Source organism: Vulpes lagopus, chromosome 20, assembly GCF_018345385.1.
Source record: "Vulpes lagopus strain Blue_001 chromosome 20, ASM1834538v1, whole genome shotgun sequence".
In the NCBI taxonomy this organism is placed as follows: Eukaryota; Metazoa; Chordata; class Mammalia; order Carnivora; family Canidae; genus Vulpes; species Vulpes lagopus.
Window position 1 is genome coordinate 29906441 of NC_054843.1, and position 23658 is coordinate 29930098.

Below are 23658 nucleotides of genomic sequence, written 5' to 3' on the forward strand. Positions count from 1 at the left end.
GTCATGGTGAATAATCTTCTTAATGTAAAAATACGTAGTTCTAGCAAGCAAATTATTGTCTCAGGAAAATCATGACCCATTAAAGAAAACAGACTAGTAGTAAATACTCATGACAATTTCCCCCCTGATTTATTTGCCTCAATGTGTGGCCTTTGGAAGGGAAGTTCATCGCTTTTTGTTTCTTATTGCCTAAATGTGAAATTAGTAATGAGCCACATATTTACTTCATCCTGAGATTTAAAGTGTTTTTGAAGATTTATTTATGAGAGAGAGAGAATAAACATGTGCAATTGGGGGAGGGGCAGAAGGAGAGAATCTTCAGGCAGACTCCCTGCTGAGTGTGCATCCCAACCTGGGACTGGACCTCATGACCCATGAGATCACCAGCTGAGGCAAAACCAAGAGTTGAACACCCAGCTGACTGAGCCACCCAGGCATCCCTTGAAGTGTTTTTAGATACAGTTTCTTTAAAATCAATTCTTGTATTTCTTAAGGTTTTGCAAGTAAGAGCTAATTTGGTCACATTATAAGTTTATCATTTCTCTGACCCAAAGATGCTTCTTATTGTAAAAATTGATAAAGGTACATGATATGCTTGGGTCTCCTGGCTTTGTCATAGTACCATCAGGGTTCAGGCTAGAAACTGGCATAATGATTGAATGGTGTTAGAAGGAAGAGTAGGATCTCCAGCAGTACAGTGTACCACTGAATTAGATACATTGGGTTGGCAGTATGATGGAAGAGAAAGAGTATGTACTTTGGAGTAAGATATTTTGATTTGAGAATCCAAATTTGTATGTGAAAAATGTCAAAATTTTAAATGATGTCAATTATTTCAGTAATTTAAAAATATCAGGGAGCCAAACACACACACACACACATACACACACACACATTGCTTTCATGCATATTTCAGCCCACAAATAACCATATTGAAATTATTATTTTATACTATCTTGTGTAAATTTCTGCACACAGACCACAAGGCCTGAATTCTCAGCCACTAAAAGCTTAATTATATTATTGACCATTTATTTACTAAACCCATTAAGGAAAATTTTGTGGAAGTAGCTGCCATTTTGGTAGTAAGTCCATACTTTAGTTTTTCTCTTATATATTTATACATCACGATTTTTTAAATAAATTGAATCCTTATTCTGTCTCTTAATAGAAAGGTATAACCTGTGTAACCTAGTTCATGAAGACTGTAGATTTTAGATTCCAATATAGTCTAAACCTTTGCTACCAATGAATTTCAGGGTTCTGGATAACAAAGTGCTGTTTTTTTTAAACTTAAAGTTAGGACATTTAACCAGACTCAACAATTTTTCAATTCTTTACTGTGTCTCAGACTTTATAATCTGTTAGCTTTGTAGAATAACCAGTATCTATATTTTGCAAAGGTATATTTATTAACAAGCTATATGGTTTGCCTTCAGGCAGATTGAACTTTATAAGTTTCTTGTATTTTTAAAATAAGGGGAATAACATTTTACCTCCTTACCTACCAGAATTTTTATGAGGATAAATTAAACAGTATGTTCGAGAGCATCATGCAATGTATTTTTTGTTGTCTTTATTTTACTTTCATAAGGCGTGTTATTAGAAATCACTCTAGTTGCCAAAATAATGAGGTAATATATTTGAAATCTTTCAGCAGAACACAAAGCTTTCATTCTATTTTCTCATAGTCTTCACATTTATTTTAGATATTCTTCTAGAATCATTTCATTTATTCCCTTGTAGGAAGAGAGATTATTGTTCATATTATTAATTTATAGAGTGAAATTTATTAATGATAGCTTGCAAACCAAATGTCTAAATTGCTGGTCAAGATTAGCTAACTTCTTTATTTTAGGTCTGTATCTTTCTAGTAGCATTTATGTATTAAATGTTTTGAGTTCTTACATTCACAATATTATGTTGATACTAACTTAGCCAATGTTTTAGAGCTAACTGCTGATGTATAAATCTAAAAATATTATTATATTCCTTGATATAGTAGGATGGTATGCTTCAAAATAGTTACTCTTTCCATTCTACATACAGTTGTTGTACTGGTAACTCTATTTTAAAAGAAATACAAAAAAAAATCAGGCATTTGTTGGGTGGTTCATCATTCATTCAATAAGCATTCATCGGACACATCCAAGATCTCAGGGGCTGTTGGATAGGACTTGAGGTACATAGTTGGAATAAGAGAATAAGTTCTCATGGAACACATATGCTCTTGGAAAGACAATAAATAAGGAAACTAAAAACTCAAAAGATATAGCTTTAAAGAAAAAAAAAAGTAGAAAAGGAGGATAAGAAAATAAAAAGAAATAAAAGTAATTTTTAAAAGTCACTGGTGGGTAGAAAGCTACTTCACATTGTTTGGGCAGGAAAGACATCTTTGAGGGAATATTTATGTCATCTTGAAAGTTAAAGATTAGCAATGGAAGATGGAAAGGCATTCCGTGAAGTTGCAACAGTACAAAGACATTGTGGTAACTAGGTGTTCAGTTAAACAGAGAAAAGACTCATGTGGTTAGAAGAGAATGAACATGAAATTGGACAGGTAAGCAAGAAGTAGATTATCTAAAACTCTGAAGATCATAGAAATAGGTTTTATTCTGAGTGACTGAATGAGAAATCATTGGATGGTTTTGTATATATTCAAAATAATTTTACATAAATTCATAATGCTGATATTCACAATCTACTCAGGCAAAGATCCAGTGGATAATGAGAATTAAAAGATTCTGAGCACCCCATGATATCTAAGAGTATTCAAATTTGTTATTGTTGTTCTTGATGTTGATTAGTTTTAAATTTCAACACTCCTGTATGATGGGACCTAGCAGGACTAGTGTATTGTTATTTCTAATTGGGATAGGACAGTATGGCCCTCAGAAATGTATGCATACCAAACCTTGGGACTGGAGAAAAGTATGTGTTAGCTGGAGAAAGTCTTAGAGGTACTTCTGATATACCTTTGTGTGGAGTCATATCTCATCCCTTCCAGTTGAGAATCATTTCACTAGGCTCGGAGGTTTATGAAAGCATGTATCCCCAGTTTTAATGCAGTGCCTGGCATAAATCTCCTTAAATATTAGTATCTTGAATAAAATAATTAAATTTTCATTATAATTTTCTCAGATGTCAATGACTTTCAGGGGTAAATTATAAGCTCCATAGCACCAGCCCATTATCCTTATCCAGAGTTTTACAACCTGAAACCGTGTCTCTAGTTAGGGGGGAAAAAAAAAAGGAAGTATCCTAATTTCTTATAGTGGCATGTTATCTTTGAAAGGGAGTCTCTTATATTAGTAGCTAAGATTAATACAATTCATTCCTCCCAACCTTATTTCATTTTTCATTTTTCTTATGAAAACAAAATAACAATCAAAGAACAGAATGCACAGTTACTTGTATCCCTGACCAGGGAACCCTTAAACAAACAAAACCAATTTAAAAGAACAAAAAAAAATTAAAATATTGATGCAATATTCCCATTCCTATTCTTGGTTTTCTTTAATACTCCTTAAAAATATAAGAAATCTCAACAAGTCTCATTTCAGACTTATTTTGGGTTCAAATATTATGTAATCTGTGATTTATAAGTAAACATTTTTTACTTACTATAGCAAGATTAAATAGTTTTCTTACTCTGTTTATCCCCCACATTGTTCCCTACAGGATGAATTTATCTAACCTGAGGTAAATTCTGCCATACGGTAGAACTAAATGCTTGTTGAATGTGAAATTATATTTCTATCCAAATGATATAGATAATGTGTCATATACATCTTAAGTTAGCACTTAAAAATTCAACAGGGGTACCTGAGTGACTCAGTTGGATAAGTGTCTGCCTTCGACTCAGATTATGATCCAGCCCTGCACTGGGCTCCCTGCTCAGCCAGGAGTCTGCTTCTCTCTCTGCCCCTTCCCCCGTTGCATTTTGTAGACATTTCTAATTTATCCTAAGAAACTGAATTCTGGCTAGAATTTTGTCATGGCTTTTGTTTGACTTGATAAAGTCTCTTCAGAGCTCTCTGAATTTTTATCGAAAGTTAAAAGAGGAGGGGTGCCTGGGTGGTTCAGTGGTTGAGCATCTGCCTTTGACTCAGTTCGTGATCCCAGGGTCCTGGGATCAAGTCCCACATCGGGCTCCTTGCATGGAGTCTGCTTCTCCCTCTGCTTATGTCTCCACCTCTTTCTCTGTCTCTCATGAATACATAAATACAATCTTAAAAAAAAAAAAGTTAAAGAGGGGAAGATTTTGCAGACTTGAATGTCTGTAAAATCCTCTCTGGATCAAACACACATGAAAATATTATTCTAAGTATTTTTTAAAAAGATACTTGTATTATATATAATTTCTGATCTGTCATTTAGGATAAAAATTAAAAACTGAATGTTGCCTCACATTTTAAACAAGCAAATCAAAAAGACTCACATACATTAGCTAATAGCATCCTCAAAATAATTCTCTGAATCAGAGATTGTCATTTTGCAAATGGAAACTGACCCTTATTCAAGTGAAATGATTTGCTCAAGTCATTTTACTTTTTTTTTTTTTTTAAGTCATTTTACTATTAAAGAGAAAAATCAGAATTCAGATCTTGACCTCTGACTCTCAACCTGGCACTTTTTCCACTCTGTGTGTACCCCTTTTCTACAGTAAAATACTTTATTTTTTTATGATTTTATTTATTTGAGAAAAAGAACATGAGTGCACAGTGGGGATGAGGGGCAGAGGAACAGGCGGACTCCTGGCTGAGCAGAAAGCCTGATGCAAGGCTTGATCCTAGGACGCTGAGACCATGATCTGAGCCGAAGGCAGACGCTTAACCGACTGAGCCACTTAGGTGTCCCTGTTGAAGTTTAGTTGTAGCATGATTGGTTCATAGACATTGTTTTGCGTCATGCAAAGTTCTATCAAACAGAACAATTATTAGGTCTATGTCCTTTACATTGCAGTAAACTTAAACTATTATTCTTTTAGCTAAAGCTCAAAGTAGAAGAAATCTGAAATAGTAGTCTTCAATGCAAGCCTAAAAAGTTTGCTTTTGTCTTGAAAGCAATAGGAAGTCACAGCTAGTTTTGAGTAGGTAGAAACAAATATTTAAAAAATACAGCTTTATCTGTGTGATATACATGGAGAGGCAATGTGATCAATCAAAAGCTATTGCAAAATTATGTGTGTGAAATAACAAAGACCGTCAGTGAAAATCAAGAGGAAAGATCAGATATGAAAAGTATGAAAAGATAATAGCTTTGTTATTTTGCTTGTGTAATTGTAACCTTTGAATCTAATAAGAGCATATTCTTTTTTTTTAATTTTTTTTAATTTTATTTATTTATGATAGTCATACAGAGAGAAAGAGAGAGAGGCAGAGACACAGGCAGAGGGAGAAGCAGGCTCCATGCACCGGGAGCCTGATGTGGGATTCGATCCCGGGTCTCCAGGATCGCGCCCTGGGCCAAAGGCAGGCGCCAAACCGCTGCGCCACCCAGGGATCCCTAAGAGCATATTCTTATGCAAGTATTTCAACAGATTCATTAAAATGAATTAAATTTCAGAATCTTTTTCTGAACTAGTGTATTGGTCTACTTGTTGAAAAAAAAAAAAAAGAAGAAGAAGCAAGAAAATAAAAGTGTGGAAAGAGCTGAGGATGTGCATTTCCAGAAATCACTCCATGGCATGTTGATGTTTTAAGGGTTGATACTACTAATTTTTAAAAATCAGCCCCTTCTTAATTCTTTCAACAATGTATTTGTGTCAATTTGCCAACAAATAAGAGGAAAAGATTTTCTTTAATATATTTCAGCTCTATATTCAAGATGCCCCATAAGTATATCATATATTGAAATACAGTGTAACCCAGAAAATAATAGAATATAACTCCCCTAGAAACTGATATATACACTATTCCTTACTTACTATCTAAGAACTAAGAGAAAAAAGCCAAAATGCTAATAACACCTTTGATAGTCTTGATGCAGTAAGAGTTGTTATATGTATAAAAATATGGGTAATTGGTAATCGAGCCGAAAGAGATCACATGTGAAATTTAAAAAAAAAAAATTAAAGATTTTATTTATTTATTCATGAGAAACACACACAGAGATAGAGAGGCAGAGACATAGGCAGAGGGAGAAGCAGGCTCCATGCAGGGAGCCTGATGTGGGACTTGATCCTGGGACTCTGAGATCATGCCCTGAGCTGAAGGCAGATGCTCAACCACTGAGCCACTCAGGCGTTCCCACCTCTGAAATTAATGATCTTATTTAGTAACATCTTTAATCTAACAATTGCACTTTGTGGCTGATTATTATGTATGTATGCATGTGTGTTTTATTTTAGTTAAAATACAATACCAAAAGAGAAAAATGAAGATGAAAACACAGTGTTATCTTAATATAGACAATATGTTATTTAATAAAATCAATTCATTTCCACACAGGTATGACATCAAAGATGATTACACACTGAGAATTAAAAAGGCCATGAGTACAGATGAAGGCACCTATCTGTGTATTGCCGAGAATCGGGTTGGAAAAGTAGAAGCCTCTGCTTCTCTAACAGTCCGAGGTAAGAAATTTCAGCTATGAAATACAATTGAATCAACAGACTAATATTTGGCTAAATTGGTAAGTGAACTCACAGTCAAAATAATAGCTTGCACTCTTATTATTACTATTATATTAAAATGCCTAGTTTTGTGTCATTTCTATTATTAATTGAAATAAAATTACTCTCAAATTTGAGTTGAAAAGTATGATCATTTGAAGGGACTGTTTTTATTTAATAAATAAGAGCTAATATGGTTGAAAAGTAAATCTTTAGAAAATATTTATACTAATCTTTTAGTACCCACTGTTTTGAAGTATTTATTGCATTTAAATGTCGGAATTTTAAAGGTACTCTGTTTTCTGTTTACTTGTTTGTTGGTTTATACTGGGAGAGTGCTATTTTGAAATTCTTATTTTTATTTCAGCATCCAAAAAGCAATAAAAAATAATAAAATCAACATTGCTTCCAAGGTGAAAAGTGGATACAAATGAGCTTCGACATGAGAAAATCTGATTTAGAGAGTGATTTGTGAAGTTCATTGGCCTTAAATAATTGAAATAGTCAGTGTCGCTTCTATAATAACTTTGACTTTCTGGGCGTCATGCACTTTTTCATTCATGGAATAATGTTCATTTCTACTCCCTGAAATTGCTTATAAGTGAAAGAAAGCATTACTTAACCCTACAGTGAAATAGAATGAATGAACTATCTTCCTAGTGGTGCCTGTCAATCCACATGAGTAAATTATATAGCCCTAGGTACCAAATAGTAAGTACCGTGTGGACATCTACATTACTCTTACCAAACAGGCATCACCCATGCCATCATTTATACTCACAGGACTTCAAACAGAGATAGGCAAGCACATCCTCTGCTCAATCTTTCCACCTTTCTTGTACCACTTTAACTGATGCCTTCTACTCTCATCCTTTGTAAGAAAGTCCACTACATGCTTCCAGCCCAGTCATATCTCACCCTGTTACGTCACACCTTCTACCTTTGTGCAACTTTGCTCCCAAGAGTTTTCAGAACATTGGTGAAAAGGTTTAGAGGAATTTACATTGGTGAAAATTTGTCAAGAGATTCTCATGTTGGTCCTCCATCGGGGGACCAAAAATGATTTTTGCTGATCTATGATTTCAGCATCAAATCATTAAAACAAAACAAACAAAAAAACCCCACCTGTTTCTCTCCCGATAACTATTAGGACATATGCACTTTGGATGACTTGGAAAATACTGATAATTTCCATACTTCTCAATCACTCTGCTTTTATTCCACTGAATCCATTTTTTCCCCCATCTGGCATCTGGACACTATAGAGTGGACTTAGATACAAAACAAATTTAGACAAAATAGGCAAACTAGTTGCTTAAAAACATTTTCATTCCTCATAAGCTAACAGATCATAAAAAGCTATGATCATATACCAATCAAATATATAGACCGATTATATATTATCAAAATCTGGTAGTCCTTTGTAAGCCACTTTACTAAATTTAATCTATATTCTCTGTAGGTGATTATATATCTTATGTACATATTGTTTGCTAGGCAATGCTTTGGGAAAACAATTCACCTGGCCAAATTTTCCCCAAAGCTTGTTTATTTGTTGTTTCTGAAGTGAGTGGGGTTGGGGAAAAATAAACAACCCACCAAGAAATGTTCCATTTAAAAAATATTTGCTGACTTAACAAATGGTGAGAAAATGTGAGGAGTTGTTTGTTTATAGAAGCAGCAGGGTTCTTTTTATACTTGAATGCTTGGATGAATGAGATGCGAAGTGGTCTGTTTGCTTTGAGATATTTCCCAGCTAATTGTTTTCATAATTTGTTGAAAGTTACAGGTTTAACATTTCATTTAACAAAGCATGCTCCTCTCGCATGGATGTTTCTAGCTAACTTAAAAAACTAATAGAGTTTTTTTGTTTTTAATAGGATTTTTTTTTAATCAGCAAACCTTAAAGGGTCTCTCCCCTAATCTGTGTCCTGTAGATGGATTAGAGAGTTTAATCTGTGTGGTATGTATTTATTACTCATCTAAGACTGAAACCTCAAAAACAGGTTAAAGAAAAAGAAAATCTCCATGATACAACAGAATGTGGAGTAAAATATCATTTAAAAACATTTTTTACCATTAGGAAAAGCAGTTGGAACTTCTCATGCTAAGAGGTTAACAGGAGAAAAAGCATATTATCTACGACTTACTTTTTTTTTCTGTGCTCATTTTTCTATGCACATACATGAAATGTTTAGCCCTTCCCTGGATTGTTTTATTAGAACAGGGTCAACTGACCCAAGAGGCCACATCCATTTTCATCCATTTAATGCAGGGACACAGTTTAGTTTAATTTGCTGATTTTGAAAACATCCACCTGCTGGGTTTTTTTGTGGATAAAATGTTGCTATGTAACAAAAACAAGAAGTTTAATTGGGATGTTTCTGCTAAAATTTTATCATGATATTCAATTGGGGAAAAGGAAAGGACTTTTATAGTCAAAATCTGAAACAGAGATTTACTCAGTTGTTTTCCACTTCAGAATAAGGTAAAAATAGACTATAAAATTAAACTTAACATCAAGTAGCTCCCTTTGCTGACTTGGCAAACATAAAATTAGAAAGAAATAATGCGAGACAACAACCAATCTCCCAACATTTATATTCTAGTCAAATAATTCATGATCTAATAGAATGTTTTTAAATGGGTCCAAAATGAGTTGACACAAACCACATATTTGTAAACACGTTTTTCCCCCCATTTTCAGTAGCTCAAACTGTCTTTGCATAAGTCAAGACTTTAATGGAAAAACTATCTTGCTTCTAGCGCAATAAAACCTTTTTCAAAAATATTACTCTAGACTAAGTGAAAGAGAAATATATTTTATTTTTTTAGACATGATTTTTTGCCATAGTTTCTTCTTTTTCTGTGATATTATAGACTCAAATGCCTTTTGGTTTTCTAAGTGAAACATTATGTTGGGGATTCAGCTTGAGGTGGCACCTGAAAAATGCAAATTCAAAATGAAAAGACATAGTTCTTTTCCTACTGGACATTGACAAAATGAAGAGATACATCTTTCAAATGAGGCACAACTTTATGATGTTAGTCTGTTGTCTTGTCCTTGGTTGTTATTTTTGTGCACACCTCCCCCATGAAAGGAAAGAAACTATTCATTGGGCAACTTTCTTCTTTTCTCCCTCTTGCTATGGTGAACACCTCATAGACTGTAGGACACACTAGATGGTCACTAAAGCTAGAATTTTCATCCTGCTGCTATAATTGCTTTATTCTTCTTTGATTTATCTTACTCTCCCCCCTTCTAATTGTAAATATTATAAGGCCAGGAATCTCCTACAGAGGCACCTCCATATTGTTTCAGAGAATGCACAAAGCTGGTATCATGACATATCGGTTGAGTGAATGAATGCCTATAAATATGGTTTCAATGACTATCTATCTCATCATGTCCAATGAGACATCATCAAGACAAAACTATCCTAAATTCTACAATCACATTATATACATACTAGAGTTTTATATCCACTGGGATGTAGGTGAAACATGTTTGTCATGTAAGTTTATATTTTGAATGTAAGAGTTCATAAAAGTTCAAGTGCTACTAAATATATTTTTCTTCATTTGAATAATGGCACCATATGTTTTATATTTGTCCATTGCTTTTATATAAAGTGGTTTACTATCTAATTGATTTGGCATTATTTTCTTTAAAGAACGTATTATTAAGCCCATGTGTGTCTCTTACAATTGCTGTGCACTAATAATGGGGCCAGCCTGATTTTAGTGATTGAAAGTTATGGTATAATAAAAAAAAATAGTAATTTGTTGAAGCAGCAGTTTGAAAGCCATTTTCAGTCTGAACAAGAGTCAACTTGTCAGTCATTATTTCCTGCCCTCTGCCAAAGAGAAAGAAAGAAGAAAGAAAGAAAGAAAGAAAGAAAGAAAGAAAGAAAGAAAGAAAGAAAGAAAAGAAAAGGAAGGAAGAAAAAGCAAGCAAGCTTAACAGTAGTTAGGGGGCTACTCAGTTGAAATCTCTAAGGATGTTCCAACCTATTTGTTATATTTTCATCCACCCTGTCCACGGATGAAAAGTGATGTGATCTTAACTTATTACTGGCTGAAAAGCAGCATCAGGGGCTTTTCTATAGTCCTTGTAATGGTTCTGACTAACCATGCTTAAAATCCAATTGCTATTTAAATCAGACAGTGAAGCCTTCTTTTATTGACATGACATTTGCTAGTCTGTGACTTGAATAGTTATATTCATCAGGTTCTTAACTTTGGGGTTATACAGGCTGTTTAAAAGTTTCTTTGAAATAATAACTATAGTAAGTGATGACAATAAAACTTTACATAAAATATCTCTCAATCGCAAAACTAATTCTAGAATGCAAAATAATTATTTTCTTAGAATTATGTTTATAACTTTGTTTTAATCAAACTCAGACATCCTGTTCATACTTGAATTATAAGACTAGAAATCACTCTACTGTCCATACTTAAATGTAACATTACACATCATGCATTCTGATAATTTTCTTTTTCTTTTTTTTTTTAATTTCTTCTTTATGTTCTCACCACACCATTGTAATGTCTACAGCTCGCCCTGTTGGTAAGTAGCCATCCTTCTATCCATTTAGCATGGCTTGTACAATGCTTCATAACTCATGCATAGTAGGATTTGATAGAATGAAATGTATTTATTCACCCAAGTTAAAATATTACTTGCAGGACTATCTTGTGTAAAAGTTGCTCCTGATCTATTCATCACTTTGATAAACCATTTTGTAGTGACTTTTGCTATTAACAATGAATAGGTAATGATTTTCGTGGAAAATAATATATGAATGTTTAATACTATAAACTGCTAACTTTTCTTAAAGAGAAAAATACAATAATTCCTTTTTTCCTGTATGTATAAAATAATCACTTATTAGTTATGTTTGATATTCATTAAGATAAACAATTACGAACCAAATTAAGAAGTTTGATTATTTAATGCAGTTCTTTTATTTTAAACTGCTTTGAGTCCTTCCTTTGTAAGGACATTTTTAACTGCTGTATACTTATTATCTGTTTGGCCTATTTAAACAAAATTTGGTAGAATGCTTCAAGTTATTCTAAGTAGATGCTTACACTAAGAGGAAAAGTGAAGGATGAGTTGTGTTCTCTGGCATGAAAAGTTGGTGGTTTTAACATATCTCATCCTTCATTTGGCTTTACAAAATTGAAGTTAACAGTTTGCATTTGCAGTAATTTAAGTGGTAATTTATTTGTAAACATTTGGAAAATAAGACCTTTTCAAATTCATTAATTTTAAAAAAATTCATTGATTTAGCAAACTTTCTTCATCTCTTTTAAAGTTTAGCTTAACCAACCAACAAATGTGTGTAAATAAAAGAAAGTTGGTAATTGTGTTATAAGTAAATAAACAGGTGGATGCATAAATGGATGGATGGACGGATGGATGGATGGATGGATGGATGGATGAATTTACAATAGTGCTTCTTTAATGTATCAGGAGATACTTTAATAAGTTATTTCATTTGATACAGCTTTCTAAATGTCTATCTAACTTCAAAAGCTTTCTTAATACACTGGCTTGACATTGACATTTGATATATATTAGTCCAAACTCATAGCATTTTTCTCCATTAGTTAAAGCATTCACAAACCTATTGTTATGTAGGATATTCTTGCATAGATAGCAAATACAGAATATAGAACTTTGGTTTCCCAATCTGAGTTTCTGGTCTATTTCTGAGCAGTGCTTATTTTGTTAGCCGCTTAATATCCCTGATGCTAGGTCACTTTATCTATAAAATGGAGAGAATAGTATTGACTTAGCAAAGCAGTTGTAAGAATGAAGCTTGATATTGATTATAAATGTGAAAACTCTTTTTGTGTGCCGGCATTGGTTAACACATTCCTAATTTCTGAGACATACATTATTTCATAATTTTATATTTTTGAAACACAGTTATGGCTTAAAATTAATTTTACCATAAAATGCAGGCTTTTTTTTTTCTTTAAACACAATTATTAGTCATGATTTTTACAATTAAGGTTGTAGGAAATTGAGGAATATGTTATAGGTTTTAAGCCTCATTTTTTAGTTTTTGTATGAATTCTTATTAATAATAACATTACCTGCCTATATACGATATCTAAAATTAAGAAGCAAATGGGAAATAATAAGATAACTTTTCAAGTTAACAGGAAAAATAACACTGAAATTGTATATCTTTATATATAGAAACTTTATGCTGATAAACCATGACCACTTGATTTATATTATTTCACAAGTTCCCAGAACATAAAACAATATGTTAATAATTTCCAATACATTTAAAACTCATTTTTCAAATGAAATAAGATATGAAAATATTGGTTAGAAAATATGATGTACAGGGAGCATTGAGATGTACTTGTCACCTACAAGGCTTTTCAAAGTTATTTCTGTTTTTATTCTTGTTTAAAATGATTTCTTAAATTCCCATTGGGCTGGAACTAAAGAACAGCTTCTTGACACATTGTATTTAATTCTGGGAAAGTCTGTCATTTCATAAATCTATCTCCCATGACTTATGACAGTGTTCAGAAATATGAAGAACTATACTTTAAACTTGACAACTACTATTAATTTTAGAAACTGAAAGTTGGATATGCTTTTATTGGATCACCAAAGATGAGATGGATAATGAGGAAATTAGCTTGCTTTTTTCTTTGCATAAACTTTTTACATGAATTTTAATTCAGGAGCTATAAATATGACAACTTTTTTTGTAAGATCCAAAATTACAAATCAATTAAATCATAAATTAGTCAAATAACAGAAAACTACATTAATATTAATATTTGTTAGTTGACTAAAACACAAATATTTCAACTTGGAAGCTCTTAGCAAAGTACATTAATATTAATCTTTGTTAATGGATGATTGAAATTCAAGTTTTTCAACTTTGAAACTCTTAGCAATAGCATAAAAGTTGTTCTGCAAAGTAAAAACCACAGAAAGGGAAGAAAAATCCAGCTTTGGAGTCCAGTATTAATTAGGTGAAGAAATATGTACCAAATATCTAAAACTTTGAGGAAATTCAAGTGACAGTTCCTATCTAAAGCTTTTGAGAGAAAATCAGAAATACATGCAAATTCCAGAATACTTACAGATTCAGAAATCACTCATTACATTCCACACAGGATGAAAACAAACAAACAAACAAACAAACAAACAAACAAACAAACTTGGTAGTCTGTGTAGAAAGTCCCATTGAGAAATCATTATAAACCTCCAAACTGTGAGTTTTGTCCAAATAGATAACTCTTATGACCTGCATTTGAATTAAAGAATTGGCCACACTATGCAATTTGCAGTTGGAATAAACACCTTCTGGTCTATATGTTTGAGATTGTAGAAAAACTCTTAACTTAGAGGATCCTCAGTGGTGGAAATATTACTGAAAGCAGACAATCACATACTTGCCAATGGAGAAAAGTATTCTCCAGATTTTTCTTGCTCATTGGCAATGTTAACATTTCAAAAAGTGTCCTTTCATCCAACTTCCATAATTTCCTGGTTACCACAAAATTGAGACAAATGCCACTTTGATTATTAAAAATCGGCCAGCCTTTCCTGTGGCTTTGACTTTTTATTATTCCAAAGGCATTCTTTGTATGAGAAGCTAAAGTACATCCTAGGACATAGTTAACTAAGAATGATGAAATATTCATTTATTTGGAAAACTCTTCTGATAAGTTCTGATAAGGGAACTGACAGAAGAAACTGGTCTAAATAGGGATAAATATCTTGCTTCCTATACCCATCTGTCTTATTTTCCATTGGAAGCCTTTCCCAAGCTTAAAAATAAAAAAGAACATCTATTTTGGATATGGGCAACACATTTTTTCCTAGCAGCAACTCAAAACATGATGAGTAATTTGGAAAAGAACTGTCAAATCTACCAGCTGCCTCGCCTGTGAAGCTGAGCCCTAGTCCGCTTTATATCATGTACACCATATGCTAGATGCTGACTGCCTCCAGTATGGAAACTAAAAGCTGTGTGCATCAGGTGAAAATGCTTAAAATATCAAAAACAAACTGACAATACACAACTTTATGGAATCTTTTAAGTATTTCCTTATTTAGTGACTCAAAAGTATGTCACCTTTTGATGGAAGAATATAATTGACCACACAAGAATTTGCAGGTATTGAGAGATATATATGTTTGAGGTGAAACTCCCATTTTTTAAATTAATATTTTAAAGAAGCAGCCACTATTCTAATAAAAAATCTATAGGGATATTGTTTTTTTCCCAATCTTTTCACTGCTTAAACACAAAAATTAAATATATCCTCATTTGTGAAAGTTCTGTTTGAGTTGAAGTGTAGTTTTGTTTTAACATGCTCTAAAACACATTGCTAAGACCACTAATAGGCCCAATAAAAAAGTATTTGAAAAATTCATTCAGGGAAAATTATAAAACAGACATTACTTACAGAATAACACAACTGATATTTCTGACACCACCACCCTTCATCCCTCCCTGAAATCTGGAAAATTTTATGTGCTGTATATAATTTAACTTAATACTGGAAATATTCCAAGCTTTCTATTTTTAAATCAGAAAACATGTAGGTATTATATTTGAACCCTTTCATGTCAAGATCCACTTTTCTGCAAAAGGCATCCTGAGTGTGCCTTGGAAGGAAACCTATACTTTTATTCCCTGCAGACTTTCTTCTTTGGACAAGCTGTTACCCTATGACCTGAGGTAATCTTCTCCCTCCTACAACCATTTAATGTTGCCTGCACCTGGCGCTAATTAGCTACCTTATGCAGAGTCCCATTTAATTTTTATTAAGCATCACGTTTTTCATTGCTCCATATGTTTTGATTAAATAGTACGTTAAAAAAATGCATTCTGTTTTGCCTTGTATACATTCCAACAGAGTTTCTGTAATGTGAAACGTTTAAAATATCTTAAGCTGATGCTAATTCTTAAAGTGAAAAACAAGCTCTGGCTACTTCTCATGCTATAGTCTCAAGACCATATAGAATATATATAGTCCCAATACTATATTCTTTAGTCACTGACTTAATTCTTCCACAAGGGCCTTGTGTATTTGACAATGTCTGTCCATTGCCTCTAAAGTAGAAGATAGGTATAAAATTATTGAGTTATATTTTTTTTCTTAGACCTTGGTGAAAATATTGGGTTGTTTTAGTTTTGGAATGGTACTGTAGGGAAGTCTGAGGTTTATGGACTATTTTTATCATTGGCTGAGATTCCCTTTTATTATTTGAATACCAATGTAGTCTCTTCTTCTAGAATTTTACTGGATTATATCTTGGTCCTGATCACCCTGTATCTAATATCCCCTGACACAGGCTTCTTGAATCTACAGATTCATGCTTTAATTTACTCTATTTCAAGAGTATTTTCTTCTCTATTATCTTTGACTATTGTTTTCTCTCACTTTTTCAATCTCCCATGAGTTGTGTTGGCTATCCTTTGTCTTAATTCCATATTTATTAACCTCTGTAATAATTTTGGAGTCATCATTTTTATTTCATATTGTCTGATTTCTTAATGCTTATATTATCTCCCTTTTTCAATTGCAATTACCATTTCTTTTGTTTCTTTTTGTCCATTTAATTTTATTTTCTCTCTCTTCGTTTCCTTGCTAACCTTCAATATAATTAATATTCTTTACCTCCAGTTGCCTTTGAGCTCTTCTATCCCTTTTGAGGATTTTTTTAAAGTTTGATTCCTTTTAAAAAGAGAGGCCCCATGGCATGTAATTTCATTTAAACTATAGACAACTATTTCATAAAGTATTTCTGTATTTCCTTGGGTAATTCTTTGAAGCTAAAGATTATTTTTCTTTCTTTGACTAATTGATTATGTTCTTTCTGTCAATGATTAAACAATTAGTTAATGTACAGCTTAGTTTATTTTATTATTTTATTTTATTTTACATTGATCCTATTTTTAGACCCTACCGGATAATTAATCGTTTAGTTAACTGCTGAAGATTAGAGTTTGGATGTTTGGAGAAGGGAAAATGGAAAGTACTAGGGTAATTCAGCAACCCCTACGTGGACTGTTATCTTGAATATTTTATCAAAAACTATTTTATTTCTTCTTGATATGCTAGTGACCCTGGTGGTAAAGATCAGATCTCTTTAATTTTTAAGCTCCCTGTAGTTCATGAAATCCCCTCTTCATCTTTCTTCATAATTCGTGCTTCATAATAAAGATGGTGTTAGGTGTATTAGTTGTCTCCTGCTGCATAACAAATTACCACTAATTGAGCAACTTCATTAGCACCCATTTATTAAGCCACAGAGCTATATGTAAAGAGGCCAAACAGACTCATCTGAATCCTTTGCCTAGCATTTCATAGGCCAAGATCAAGAATTTGGTCAGGCTGAGCTCTTTTCTGGAAATTCGCCAGAAAAATCCACTTCAAAATTCATTCAGGTTGGTTGGCAGAATTAAGTTCTTTGCGGCTGTAGAATTAAAGTCCCCATGTCATTGTTGGTTTCCAGCAATGGGTCACAGATCACTTTGCAGCCTTTGCATATGGCCATTACAACCTTCAATTCAGCAATGGTCTGTTGAATCTTTCATGTTGCTTTATATCTCCTCTGACTTCCCATTTTGCTATCAGTTAGAGAAAATTTCCTGATGGAAATGTCTCATCTATTTAGCTTAGGCCCATATGATTATTCTATTTAAGGTCAACTGATTAGTAACCTTAATTACATTTGCAAAATCCCTTTTGTCATGTGATCTAACATAATCATGGAAGTATCTCCAGGAAGTGAAGGTCATGGAGGCCACCCTGCAATTTTGTCATTCACATAGGCTTGGCTTTCCTTTCTTTCAGTAACTTCTCCTCAATTTTTGCATTTTACCTGGTTATCTACAAAGTCATAGTTCATATTTCCCAAGTCCCTTACTTGACTCTAAATTTTTTTTCTTCTCATCAAAGACCAGGGGATGGGCTCTCACATTATTGACAGATAGTTTTTGTGAAATTGGTATTGATAGAAGGTTGTGGATGGAGGCTAGTTGATATTTACCGTGCTTCCTCATTTTCTCCAGACTTGAGTATGTTTGTGGCAGGAGTACTTTATCATTTGTGGTTTGGGGCTATGGTAGTTTTGTATATTATTAATTTCTCTTGTAATAAATAGAGGAAAAGAGTAATAAGCCTTTACTCCATTGTCTTAGCCTAAGTATCAAAAACATAAATACTTATTAATTTTGAAGTCTATTCAAATAAGAATAAAATAAAAACTAAATATGTTAACTTAGTAGTTAAAATTAAAGTACTATAAATATCAAACATCAAAATAATACAAATAATCTGGAATGAAGCAGTATTAGGAGGCTAGTATTAAGAGACTTTACTGGCTATTGCCAGAAAGAAATAGTAAGAATATTTTAATCACATTTTCTAAGAAAGTAAAATTTTTCATATAACATATAAGTTACTGTGATTTGTAATTTGACAGAAAGAGATATCATGGTACATAAATATATGTGTGTGTATTTATATGTACTATAAAATAGACATTATGATGTGCATTACACCTAAAAATTACATGCATGACATTTGAATTATGACACTACTTATTTAAACATATTAAATGCCACACAAGGGAATATTGCATAATTAGATTCATTAAAAATATATAAGCTACCAAGTTAAATTAAATTTTGAGTTAAAATATATCTGAAAGGCTTTTGAGATCTCTTATGGCAAACATTGCTTTCTCGATTTATTAGGGATATTATTTTCATCTGTTCTACAAAACTATTAGTTCTTTGTTAGTAAATACATTATTGTATTTATCTTTCTACTGCCTCTGGGTCTAGCATAACACATGTGGTAGGGGCAAGCCAAATGTCGGTGCAGTTAATTGATACACACATATGCATACATAGGTAATACTTGCCTAGAAAATGTTTATGCAAGCAGCTTTAAAAAGTGCTATAAAAAGATTAAGCAACATTAATGGTAGTAGGCCAATCACATAGTCCTCATTCTGCTAGTAGGAGATAAAATACAACAAAAAGAAGGCACTAATGAGTTAGGATGGTGCCTTACTAAGCGTGTAATTAATGTTATTAAGAAACATTGCAGTTGCATATTAAAATTCCGTTAACTAAGCAGCCCTTCAGCATCAGTACATTTGTTTCTTGGTTGCAAGTTTTTTTTTTTCCTTTTTTTTTTTTTTCTGATTGGCATCTTCATGCAATCTTTTTCTAAAAAAAATGAGATAATGGGATGTGATCAGCCTTCGTGGTTTAGCTGCAGTGCTGACATGACAGTTCTGGCAAGTTGACAGGTTAAGTGAGTGAAAATGGATGTCTTGTCTCACCATTTACTTGAAAAATCCCCTCCTCACCTTCCATACATACAGCCCCTTCAATCTGCAATGTGAAAAGTCTAGTTTTCCCAGGTTAGGATCTAGATAGAGTTTTTTTCACTATTCATTAAACTATTCTCTTTCTGTTGGTGAAAAATGAGATCATTTAAAAATATAAATATTGCTTTATTTAATAATTCATTTAAATAAATTGTTTATTGTTTTGTTTTGTTTTTTGAGAATGAACAGTTCCTTAGAGAAAACAAAATTTTATTTTGTTCTCAGTATTTTAGTCAGGAAAGCAAGGAATAAAGTAAAACTACTATAGGTAATGGACAGAAGAATATAGGAAAACAAGCTTGACAATTCCAGAATTTGTTTAAAATTTTGTCAGATTTTTCTAGGCATTCTCAATTTATAACTTTTGTGGAATTTGGAAGGTAATTTGCATGTTGAATCTCAGAATGATTTCCTATAGTTACGGATTTCCTATGCTTACCTATAATCAAAATAAAATCTATTTTAGTTACCTGGAATATAATACAGTTGAAAATCATCTTTAAACATATCCAACTTAGTTACTTTTGGAATTGACTGGTACATTTATTGCAATGTAGTAATATTTAATATATAGAGGATTCAATTGGACTTTGGAAAGCCCATAAAGATTATTTACATGGAAAAAAATCCATGGTCCCACCAACATAATCCTTCAGTTTAACAAATGGACTGACCTGAATTGCCAAAGGTGGTGATGCATGCTGGTCAGGGTAATAGTTGTTGCAGTCTGAGAAACTCATATCTCTGTCATAATGTATGCATTTTTCCCTCTGTGAAGAATAAATTCCCACGTTCCCTTCCTTATCTACCTAATTTCAAAGGAACAATTCAACCTGCCTCTCCCTCTCTCTCGCATTTGCCCTTTCTCTCTCTCCTTTCTTCTCCATGCTTTCCCCAATTGTTGGAGACAGACTAAGTCAAATTATGTCATAATGATGGGACATCCTGTATTACAACCCTCATCATGTTCCTCATGTTGTATCATATTTGATTGTTTCCATGGAGTTTCCTCTATATTCAGGGAGTTCCAGAGGACAGAGATCTTAGTATCCTCAGAACTTAACACAAAATAAAACAGTAAATGTTTGTTTAGAATAATTAAATAGTATTATGGGTTAAAGTGCCAACCAACATCTGAATTCATTTCTAGCATAAATTTTATTACTGTGATGTTTTCCAATTATGTGTTGTCTTTAAAAAACAATGAAGACTAAATACAAAATGGATAAATGTATATAGCTGTTTATTATAACACTGTTTTTATGTGCTTGTCTATAAAATCCAAGAATTTAACATATTTTGAACCAAATGAATTTACTCTTTTCAAGGCATTTTCAGCACTCTAGATCATCATAGAATTATTTCATTTTAATATTTGCATTGTTCCTTTACAGGGAGGAATATATTATGTGTGACTATAAATTAAAAAAAAATAATCTTCACCATGGTTATCAAATGTGCGTACTTCCATATGTGTGTCAAAATTACTACTGAAACTCAGTACTTTCAATATTCCTTGGAATTGCTTACCGTATAAGTCAATTTAGAAAGCAACTTACATTATTTTAAGTCACACTGTATAATTTATTTGACTAATTCCATGTCCTAATTTGATTTTCAGACTTTGAATAACCGTGAGTTACTTTTAGAGTTCTAGCTATTATATGAACCCTAAAAAAGTAGTCTTCCCACAACCAATAAAATCCATAAAAGTAGCTCTAAAATGTAGAGTAATAGCTGCATAATTGCAACATATCTTTATTCATATAAGATTGAATGCAATTTGTATATTGAGACATTTTGTAGGTAGACTAGAATGCAAAGTCTAAAGAGATAAAAAATATAAGAATTGTGATTCTTTGTAGCCACCCTATTCCCTTGAATATCTACATTACTTTTCATATTTATGAAACCAATATGTCATTTAGTACTTTTCCTTTTTCATAGGGACATTAAGGAAGCATAGATAGATAAATGTATATATATTTTTATTTATAAAGAGATACTAGATTATTAAAGAAGCACAAATATAGATAGATAATTACTAGTTTATTGTTGAATAGAAGGTATAAATATTGGAATTTTTCCATGGAATTTTTAATATTAGCTAGAAATAAGGTTGGTTGAAAAAGAAGACATAGCACTCATGTAGAGGAGTTATTGGCATGCACTTAGTTAACTAAGAAAAAGGTTAACTAGAAAGGTAGGTAATTTAGCAATTTGATTACTTGTATTCCTTGAAAATAATGACAAATGAATAAAATGTGATTAAATAGACTTTATAAAAGTGATTACTTTAAGTCCTATATCCCTAAATTATATTTTTCATTATAAATGCACTGCTTCCTCTGAGACGAATTATGTGTTAATAAGCTTCAAATCAAATATTTCATGACATTATGCATTTCCAATATTATTAACAGAAATTCTTTTGAAGTCAAATGAAGTGTTAAATAGTAAAAATTAAATAGAATTAAGTAAGTTGAAGAAACAATCATTTATCAATTAGAAGTTAGTCTGTTCTAATGATAAAGTCAGTAAACATCCATCTCTTATTCCTGCTCTATATTGCATTTTAATGAAAGGACTTCTCAGTGTTTATTGTTCATGAGGGTAAGCCTATTAACTACTTCATTTCAGGAAAATCTAGAATTGATTGTTACACAAGTCCTCTATATTTCTGTATTGTCTATATTCTATTTGTCTATACTGTCACTCAGGGATGGTGACTACTCATTTGTAGTCTTTGTGTCATAAATTTCCAATATGGTACAGGGACATTCTCTACAGATAGGTATATCAGAATCAGTTGGGAAGTGTTTTTTCAAACAACATATTATCTTTGGCATCCCTCCACCCAAATTACTACAATAGTGAGTCATTGTCACTGGTGAGAATGTGTCATATCCTTATGGTCTGATAAAATGGAAAAAACATTGAGTATTTGCTTTAGATCAAGAACTTTTTTTTTAATTTCCTCTCAAGACATTCATTTAGAGTTTACTATTTGGGGCTTTTTCTTTAGGCCAAATAAAGAGGCCATTTCAATGCAAAATTGTAGTTCCCTATTCCAGTAGGTGGTTACTACTGAACTGAGGAAGCAAGACACTGAGGCAGGGGGAAGAATAGAAACCAAAGGCAATGCAAGCAAGAGCAGATACTTTAAAGTGGAAAGAACACAAGAAAAGTACAACAGTGTATGTTCAGGTTAATCCTTGTCAACAAATTGGATCTAAGAATAATAGGTAGTGAGATGAGTGAACCACAAGCACAAGAAAATACATGTGTGAGTGGCTAAAAGTAAACTGTTCAGTTGACATACCAGAGCTGGTCTGGGGACGAGCCAGTGTCAGGATGGTAAAATCTCAGGCCAGTTCATGGAAGCCAGAATGCTACACTGGGAAGAACAATTTGCAAGCATTGCAAGGGCAAGCTATAGAAAAACCATTGTAGGTTTTTGAATAAAGAATGACTTAAAATAAGTATACTTGAGAAAGGTTGTACTTTTCAGTAGCATAGAAAAAGCAAGATCATAGGTTTTATGCTGCTTTAATAATCAAAGCAATTATTTAGGGAAAACAATGTTACAATTTTAACATCCTTATACCATATCAGAAATCATAGCATATAATTCTTACCTTTTTGTTTGGTAGTAGAGATGGCAAATTTTAGTCAGACCATGGTTAACTGACTTAATCTAAAACTCAGTGTTTAAGAGGTCCAACTCTGGCATTAGATGGACCATAAGTCAAACCTGTCCTCTGATCTGGTGCTTGAAGCTTTAAAAATCTAGTTTAGTTTAGTTTGATGATCTTCATATCATAATGGTAGTAGTTAATACATAAGGTTCTTTGGGTATTAAATGAGACAATGCATGTGAATGGCTTAACACGCTGCCTGGCCTTTAATAAACAATTAATGTTAATTATTGTTGTGGTATTAAGAAAGTTGTGACTCAGCAAATCTTTAACACAAACATATGATGAATGATTGTGCTTTTCAAATATGTTTATAGAATATATTAGAATTTGAGGAGCAAAAATATTAAATAGCCAAAAAATATTTTCTACTTGTTCAAGATACAGAGTTCAAAATGCCTATTATTACAGAATAAGATTACTCACTCAGGCAAAAATTATACCCAAAGAAAGATCTGCTGAGTGTGCCTGTAACCATCCTGTCACATATTAATATATGCAACTGCTGCATGACTATCTCCATGTTCATGCCTGCCATAGAAAGTCATATTTTCCTGTAAAAACAACTAAGAACATAATGTGATTAACCTTTAGGTCTCCCCATCCCCTCACTCCAAGCCCACCTCATGCATGGCCTATGCTTCCTACTCATGTTCAGCCATCTGATTTCCATAACACCCACTCACTTCCATCAGTGGGCATTAGCATAACAGAGCTGTAGCCTGACTTTGATTGAAGCCAGCTTGGGCTGAATGCAGTATCAAAGCATAATTTAGCTGAAATCAAATCTAATTTACTGTGCATTGTGTTTAAATTCTCAAAAATGCCATTTCAAGGGAACAATACCAGACCTCTAATCTCAATTGACCTTTTTATATTTGGGTCTACTTTTCTGGAAATCACACAACACACTCTTCTTATAAAGCTATTGTTTT

General features: G+C 32.6%; 1 protein-coding gene across 16 annotated transcripts in view; it reads left to right on the forward strand.

Annotated features, from left to right (window-relative positions):
* ROBO2 (roundabout guidance receptor 2) overlaps window positions 1-23658 on the forward strand; it is a 1676347-nt gene that overhangs the window by 1537314 nt on the left and 115375 nt on the right. For 11 of the 16 annotated variants that reach the window (XM_041734856.1, XM_041734853.1, XM_041734854.1 and 8 more), the window contains 2 exons: window positions 6453-6580; window positions 11181-11192. In XM_041734856.1, coding sequence (XP_041590790.1) covers window positions 6453-6580; window positions 11181-11192 — 140 coding nt within the window. The remainder of the gene's footprint in view (window positions 1-6452; window positions 6581-11180; window positions 11193-23658) is intronic. The other 5 variants (XM_041734855.1, XM_041734860.1, XM_041734867.1 and 2 more) reach the window with 1 other exon arrangement.